Source organism: Prionailurus bengalensis, chromosome E1, assembly GCF_016509475.1.
Source record: "Prionailurus bengalensis isolate Pbe53 chromosome E1, Fcat_Pben_1.1_paternal_pri, whole genome shotgun sequence".
Classification (NCBI taxonomy): Eukaryota; Metazoa; Chordata; class Mammalia; order Carnivora; family Felidae; genus Prionailurus; species Prionailurus bengalensis.
The window spans coordinates 59460113-59468494 of record NC_057347.1 but is presented as its reverse complement, the minus strand read 5'-3'; the positions used below and the strand labels follow the sequence as shown (position 1 = coordinate 59468494).

The 8382-nt window shown below is 60.9% G+C and overlaps 1 protein-coding gene across 1 annotated transcript; it reads right to left on the bottom strand.

Moving 5' to 3' along the window:
• Positions 1-3879: 3879 nt before the first annotated feature.
• Positions 3880-5935, bottom strand: PVALEF (parvalbumin like EF-hand containing). Its single transcript, XM_043582700.1, has 4 exons — positions 5830-5935; positions 5464-5599; positions 5050-5165; positions 3880-4068 (listed from the first exon to the last, which is right to left on the bottom strand). The coding sequence occupies exons 1-4, from the start codon at positions 5933-5935 to the stop codon at positions 4022-4024; spliced, it is 405 nt and encodes a 134-aa protein (XP_043438635.1). The 3' UTR covers positions 3880-4021.
• Between the last annotated feature and the right edge of the window lie 2447 nt (positions 5936-8382).

Genomic DNA, 8382 nt, shown 5'->3' with positions numbered 1-8382 from the left:
CCTCTCGAGTCCCGAGAAGGGGGGATGGCTGGGCCCCAGGGGTGGGGGCTCCTCGAGGGGAGGGGCGGCAGGCACCAGCTCAGACCCCTCCCTGGGCTACAGCTGCAGCCAGAAGGAGCCGGCCACTCGCTGCCCTCGGGCCGGCTCCCAGGGGCAGAGTGGGGGCCACACGGGGGAAGAATGGTTCGGACCTTCCTCCCGGTTTCCTGTAAAAGGTATTTTTGTCTGAAGCTGTCATTAGGAGTTGCCAGGGGGAAGCCGCTGTAAATTACTAAGCTATGTATTTTTGCAAGTAAGGTGTTCAGCAGGTGGGAAGACAGGGTGGGGGCCAGAGACGGGGGTAGGCAGGAAACCTGTGCAGACGGGCAGAGGTGCTGCTCCAACCTGGGGCAGCCTGACTTCCCAGCCCAGGCAGGACCGGGCGCCACCCGGCAGGAGCTCCTCGAAGCCCCCTGTGGGCAGGATGGCGGGGACACCCTGAGTTTCTGACACAGTCCCTTCCCCGGCTGGCTGTGGGTTATAGGGGCAGCTTGGAGGGGGAGATCTCTGGCCCCACCCCACCCAGACCCTGTCCCAAGGCCCATGGCATTTGTGGTCCTCTGGCCATGTGCCTTTTTGGAGACCAGTGACAGCACAAACGAATCCTCGAAGTTCCTGTTGGATCAGTGCCAGGCAGAACCATGAGCAAAACAAACCAACAGCCTGCCCTGTGGGGTGTGCAGTGGGGGCAGGGGCCTTGGCCTTTCAGAATTCCTCTACTTCCCTCCCTCTCCTTTAAATTTGATCTTCTTTTCTTTCTCTGACTTCTCAAGAAGTGTTCTTAGATCGCCGATGGTCAGCCTTTCCCTTCCGAGCCCACGCAGGACACACTCTATTTTCCTCCAAGCAACACGAGACTTGGGTTTATTGTAGTTTCATTATTCTTAGGTTCAAAATATTTTTTCTGTGAATTGTGGGTTGTTTAGCGCCGCATTACTTTTCATTTTGGGTTTGCTTTCTCACTTGACTTACCCATGGTCAGAAAACGTGTTCTATGTTATTTCAATTCTCTGACTCCATTGAGACTTGCTTTATGGCCAGCGTTTGGTCAATTTTGGTAAACGCTCTATTGGTTGACGTAAAGAGAATGCAGTTGTTGGATGCAGAGTTGCTCTTTATCGTTTGGGTTGAGTTCACTCTTTGTGTTTCTAGTCTTCCATATCCTTACTGCTTTCTTTGCTCCTCACCCTATCAGTCCCCAAGAGGAACGGTAAAATCTGCCCCTGTGGTCATGCATCACCTCTTTATCATCTTAGTTGGCTCATTTTTGCTTTAGGAATTCCAAGGCTGTGTTAGTGGGCGCATACTAATTTTGAGCTGTGTGTTCTCCTAGCAGACTGACCCTTCACTTTTATGAAATGGCCTCTTTGTCTAGCAGCGCTCTTGCCTACGGTCTCTGTCATCGGACAGTGGTGACTGTACCAGCTTTCTCACCATACTGTCTGCATGGTGTCTCTCTGCGATTCTTCGTACTTCCAGGCTTTCCGTGCCCTTCCAGTTAAAAACAGCTTGAAACCAGCCACAAATAATATGCAAATTAACGGGCATGGCCAGGGCTGGCCTGTACGGAGCTGCATTTTGCCCCTGATCCAGAGGGATTTCTTCTGCTCTGAGGGGGACTGAGGGGAGGGACTGGGCTAGCTGAGGCTGGTCTCCAGTCTCTGTGAGGACTGGCTTGGTTCTCCTGTCCTCACTCCTCACTTCCAGGCCCTTAGGGCCCTAAGCAAAACCCCTCCTCCTCCCTGGAAGATACCAAACACTCAGGAGGCCACCAGATGCCCTCCTCAGCTGCCCAGCCTCTTGGCCACCGTTACTAACTGGCAGATGCCTGGCAGGGAACCTGTGCCAACATGAAGCTCAAAGCCGTCCTTCCCTGGGATCTCAGACCCCACGTCCTTGGTGCTTTTTTTTCTCTCACAATGAGCATAGTAAGTGAATGTTGTAGTGTATTAGGGGATGGTGAGTGCTACGGGGAAAGATAATAGGGCAAGGAGACGAGGAAGGCATGGGGAGGGCATGTGTGATGTACAACAGGGGAGTAAGGATTGGCTTCTTTGGGATGTGACATTTGAGGAAACACTGAAGGAGGCAACAGAGTTAAGTCACACAGATCTAAATCTAGGGAAGAGCATGCCAGGCCCAAGAGTGGCTGTGCAGAGGGAACAGTGTGGCTGAAGTGGGGGCTGGGGTCTGAAGTCAGAGAGAGCGTGGGGAGGCAGACACGTGGGCATTCCAAGGACTTGGCTTGACAGGGGAGCTTCTAGAGGGTTCTGAGTGGGGCAATGGATCTGACTTCCTTTTTTTTTTTTTTTTTTTTTTTTTAAAGTAAGCTCTATGCCCAATGCAGGGCTTGAACTCACAACCCCGAGATCAAGAGTCTCCTGCTCTATCGACTGAGCCAGCTGGGAGCCCCAGATGTGACTTGTATTTTTTTTTTATTAAAAAAAAATTTTTTTTTAACGTTTATTTATTTTTGGGACAGAGAGAGACAGAGCATGAACGGGGGAGGGTCAGAGAGAGGGAGACACAGAATCTGAAACAGGCTCCAGGCTCTGAGCTGTCAGCACAGAGCCCGACGCGGGGCTCGAGCTCATGGACCGCGAAACCATGACCTGAGCCGAAGTCGGCCGATTAACCGACTGAGCCATCCAGGCGCCCCTGACTTGTATTTTTAAAGGCTCTCCCCACTGCTGTGCTGAGAACCGATTGTCAGGTGGCAGGTGGGAATCTTATTTGGGGGCTGTGGTAATTGTCTGGGCTTTCTGAGGACAGAGCCAGTGGGACCCCCACAAGGGTGGGTAAGGGGAGGAATGCAAGATGACATGTGAGTCAGGCCCCCGCTCCTGCCACAGCCCAGTGAGGGTGCTCCGGAGGGGCGCCTTCACTTCCAGGGTGATCCAGCCACCTTTGGCCCCTCCTTCCTGGAGGGTGGGGAGTCCCATGGAGACTGGACGAGAGAACGCACCTCCTGTAAACCTCACCATAAGCCACACATGCCCCTGTGTTCACCCTCCACACGTGGCCAGGGGAGGCTGGGAAGGGGGCCCAGTGCTCTCCCCGGGACCAGCCCCAGGATGGAGGGGGAGGGCAGCCGTTACCCTCTGTGTGCACATCTCCAAGCTCCTGGACTGAGCAGCCCCAGGAATGAGGCAGCACAAACAGGAAGGTGCAGGTGGCGAGTCTTTGGGAAAGGCGAATCGGAGCTCAGCCCCGGGCTCTAAGCTTGAGATGCCCTTTTCCCGTGAAACGGGGCGTTGGGAAGCCAAAATGGACACAGGAGTCAGGGCACGGGAAGAGGTGGGATATGGGAGCCCTGGCCACCAGGTGGTACTTAAACCGCAGGACAGGGGCACCCGCCCTTCCCAGAGGACAAGCATGGGGTGGGGGGTGGTGGCAAGGCCCCAAGGGGGAGGGGCTTCTCTTCTGCAGGAAGAGGCTGGGGAGAAGGGTCATCGAGAAGAGGAAGGAGAGAGCCAGGAGACAACGCAGGACACAGGCCAGGGCCCCCTTGGGACCCTGGGGTCTCAGGTGTCCCCGCTCTGTGTTCACGTGGCTGCTGCGTGAACCCAGGGCAGCCTAGCAGAGTGCAGCTGGGGCTGGGGAAGGGGGTCCTGCAGGGGTCTGGGCCCAACGAAAGCTGGCCGTGGAACTCCTCTGCAGGTGTCCCCAGGGTTGTGGGGACAAGGAGGAGGCAGAAGGGACAGGGGCTGGATGCACCCACCAGCCCAGCCTCCCGTCTTCCCCCCTACACCCCATACGCCTGTCCCGCCCCCCCCCAGCTCTCCCCTAGACCCATGATCCTCTCCCAGCTCACTCACTGCCCCCCAAGAAACGCTCGGGCTGCATTGTTCATTTAATGACATTTTTCTTCCATTTCCCTGGCACATGCCGCGTCCACCCCCACGGCCTCCTTGATCGGGCACACAAACACCTCGCGATGCCCCGTGGTGTAGCTTCCTCTGGCCCAGGGCTGGGTGTGGTATTACTTCTTCTTTGGAACTTTCTCCTTTTTGATCAAGTCAGAAAATTCTAGAATAGGAGACAGATTTCTGGTGAACAATCCCTTGCCTTGCGCCCCTCAAGTCCTGCAGACCCAACGGGAAGACACACCCCCTTTTGGGGGGGGGAGGGTCTCACAAGGGAGGGGACCCTGTATCCAGCCCTCCTGAGCCCTGGGGAGCAGGACTGACCCCCACAGTTGCTGTGTGCCTTGTGTCCCCACCCAGGGCCTGCTTGGTGGAGGTGAGCCAGCCCCTTTGGGGGTTTAGGATGGACTGGGGACCCTCGGTCCCCTTTGTGGAGACCCTCAGGAATTCCCCTTAGAGTTCCTGAGATCATCCTGCCTTTCTCAGGCAGGGAGGCTGGGGCACTGAGTCCGAAGCGAACCCTTTGGCCAGGCTGCCCCTCTGTTAATTCTAGGGGCTACCCCGTAAGTCAGGGTTTGTGAGCCCAGAGAGGTGAGGACGGGCTCACAGCTGGCAGTGGGGTCTGGAGGTCCGTCTGTCTGAGGCTCTGAGCCTTGCTCGACTCTTCTCGGGGTCACCTTGCTGCCCTCTGCCCTCGGGCCCTGGGGCCAGCAACTTGGGGATGGGGGGGTGGGCGGGGCTGCAAGATGACCGGACCCCAGGGTAGCCATGGAGAGCCCGAGGCCCCCGTCCCTATCTTCGAACCTCCCTGCCCATCTCAGACCACTGCGCTCCGTCCCCTGCACCACGGACCGCTGCTGCGCCCTGGCTGACCTTGCCCACAGCCGCCTCAGCCCACCTCTCCCCCACCGGCTCCCCTCCGTCCAGGGAGCGCCCCACCCGCTCAGCCTCCCTGACGCTCCGCTTCCCATCTGTGGTGGGTGACGGTGCCCCCTAAGGAGGAGGCTGTACGCTTGGTGCCTGGGGGTGGGCGGCCCTGCTCAGCGTTGCCCCGAGCTGGGTGCCTCGCGACGTGGGGTCCGGGAGCGGCCGGCCAGGAAGGTCCCGAGAGACACCTCTGCCCCCTCTGTCTGTGCTGACCCACCTTCGAAGTCGATCCTGCCGTCCCCGTCTGTGTCTGCCACCTGGATCATGGCCTCTGCCTCCTCGTCCGTCAGCGGGGCGGTGGGCGTGCTGCTGGGGGCGATGGACAGGATGTACCTGGAGCCAGGGGTGGGCTCGGGTCAGAGCCGAGGGGGTGTCTGGCCGGTGCCCGATGGTTTGCAAGGTGCTCACTCCCCACTTTACAGGTGGGGAAACTGAGGCCCGGCTGGAGAGTCGTCTCTGGGCCCGGCCCCAGTGCTGTGGACCTGGGCTGTTTCCGGCCGCCCCACCTCCCACGAGGCCAGCTGGGGCCCGACGGGGGGTGCCGGGTCTTGTGCCGGGGTGGATGCGGTGGCCGTGGACTGGGCACGGGGCCCGAGGCTCGGTACCCCTCTCCCCAGCCACTGGCCATTACTTGATCTCGTTCCACTCGATGAAGCCACTCTTGTCCTTGTCCAGAGTCTGGAAGGCCTGGCGGATGGCGCTCTCCAGCTGCCCCGAGGCCTGGAACTTCTGCATGTACTCCAAGAACTTGAGGTAGTTGAAGGAGCCTGGGACAGCCAGGCGCAGGTCACGGGGAGCCCAGAGGGAGGCTTCTGCCCTGGGGGTGGGGACTGCCGTGTCCTGCACTTCCCCTCCCCCCACCCCTGTGTGCGCGAGGCCGCCCAGCCCGGGGAAGGGGGAGCTCCCAGAGGGACTCCTGTGTCCACTGCTTCCTCGGCCGTGGCTGGGCCAGGCCCGGGGTCGGGACACGGTGCTGGGGACGAGGGGTGTGCTATACCGTGATGCCTCATGTCCGTGGGCAGCAACTCTATGTCCTTGTCTGACAGGGACGTGCCCATGGCCAAGGCCATCTTCTTCATCTGAGAGGAGAAGTCCTCGTCCATCCTGGCCCTGCAGTGGACAGGGAGCCGGCTCGGTGGGTGCACACGGGTTGGGTGCGGGGCGCTCTGCTCAGACCAGAGCAGACACCTCCCCTGCCTGGTGCCAGCTCCCGCCTCCCGAGCAGCGTCCCCAGGGGCCTGGACCAGGCCCCCGGCTGCCCTTGACCACAGAGACTCCCGGGTCCGGGGCCCTGGGGGAAGGTGTGCCTGAGACCTGCCTCACGCCAGCTGGCCCCATTGAGGTACCGCACCCATTTCACAGAAGAGGCTGAGGCCTGCGTCCGGTAAGTAACGATCACAAGGTCCTTCACTCCGCTCAGAAGGTGGGGTGGCTGCCATCCGACCCCTCAGCGCCGTCAGGGAACTTCCCTCGCTCCTTCCGGGCCCGTCTCAAAGCCGCCTCCTCTAGGAAGCCTTCGTGGTTGCCTAAAGCCCCACCTCTTTCCATCAGGACTCGGGACTCGGGGCCCACAGCCCCGGCCTCGTTCCCCAGACCCCAGACGGGCAGGTATTGGTCTTTCTGGCCGGCACCTGACCACCCGCAGTGAGGTGTGCCGAGCGCAGGCCGGTCTCAGGCTGTGGATTGAGCCTAGGTGTTCTGAGCGGGGAGGACCACGGCCCGTGGCGGAACGCACGTCACTGTCCTCCGTTCGCAGAGAGCCCGTGTCAAGCAGGAGCCACCGAGGCAGGCCAGGACTCCAGCCAGGCGGGTGGGGGTCTGGTCACAGGCCGAGGGGCCAGCAGGTGGGGACCAGGCTGTCCTTCGGTCAGGGCGGTGCCTCGTGACCCGCCGGGCTCTCGGGTTGCCGTCCCTGGGGGGGGTTGGGTTCTGGAGCTTGTGGCAAAACAGCTATTTCAGAGGCTCCTTGGCCCTCTTAAAGTTCATGGGGTGACAGAACTTTCTGGAACACACTCCGATGGCCAGGAAGGGCAGCCAGTGGCCCATGTGTCCTGAGTGGGGCTGGGCAGTGACTGGAGGAGTCTCTACCTTCTTCCCCAATAGAGAAGCCACAGGTCAAAGGTTGCCCTCGACCCTGGCAGCCCCGGGGGGCAGGGAGTGCTGGACACAGCCCCCTAGCCACATCCTCCTTCCTGATCCTGGGGATGCCTCACAGCTGATCCGGGCCTCAGGCTCCTCATCTGTGAAACGGGGCGACCCCTGCCCTCCCTGCCCCTTCTCACGGTCGTGTGAGGAACCAGGAGGGAAGGGAGACGCCGGGGAAAGGGCTTTGGGCCCTGGAGCGGGCCTGGAGCTGAGCCCCCAAGCGTCAACCCTAACAGCCAACTTCTGTGGCTGGCCCCGGGGGTGGAGGGGGGGGGGTTGGTGGTCAGCTGCGGTCAGGGGCAGGTCTGGGCCACAGAGTCGCACAAGACAGGCCCCACCACCCCACGTCCTGGGCTGAGACTCCGATTCCCCCTCTGCCACCCTGGAGTCTCAGAACTCCATTCTGGAGGGAGGGGATGCCCTGCCTGCCACTTGGGGCCCCGCCAGAGCCAAGGTCACCCGCTTTACAGAGGACGGCCTCGGCCAAATTCCAGGCCAGGTCTGGCTGAGCCCGGGGTGGCGTCCCATCTCTGGAGCCTGGTGGGCGCCCTGGGCTGTGTCTGTTCACCCGCTCCACCCCACTGCTCTGAGGGTACCCCCCACAGGAAGGCAGGGGAGCCTGAGATCAGAGCCAGAGGGGGGACAGGGCCTGGGGCCTCAGGCTGCTGGTGGTGTATTTATAGCCCTGACCCAAGGCCTGGGATGGAGTCTCACTCACCCCCGGAAGGAGGCTGATGTGTCCCGCTAGAGCTGGGGGGTGGGAGCTGTGGGGCACCACACAGAGCCAGCCCTTTGATGCCGTGGGCCCCCTGCCCCGCCTCCCGGGCTGCTCCCAGTGCCTGGAAAGGCACCCGCTTTGTCCTTGTTCTCCAGCAGGACCCTCCCTCCCTCCCACCTCACTGACTTCCCCCGCCAAAGCAGGATTGGAGCTTTAAAGCCTGGCTAAGACCCCCGCATGTCCCCAGCATTGCTATGTCCTGAACATCCTCTCAAGGCTGGCAGGGGTCAAGGCTGGCAGGGACCTCCCCCCCTACCCCAGACCTCTGTGGACCACCCGCGGAGCCCCCCTGGGGGCTGTTCTGCCTCTGGCACTTGCCAGTGAGTCACCAAGTTCAGATGCTGACATGAGAAAAAATGCTGCGTGGGCTGGGGGGAGGGGGAGGGTAATTGAGGCAGGGGGTCGCCTCAGACAGGGACTGGGTCCCAGGGGCTCCAGAGCTGGCTTAGCGTGCCTGCCGGAGTCAGCGGGTCTGTTGGCCTTGGACCCTCCCCACCCCCAGGCTCCCTGACCCCCCACTCAGCACGTGGGGCCCTGAGGTGAGTGAGTGGGTCTCAGCCTCCCCACACTGCTCCCCAATAATAGCACTTTCTTGGAGGCCACACCAGCGTGAGTGTGCACACGTGC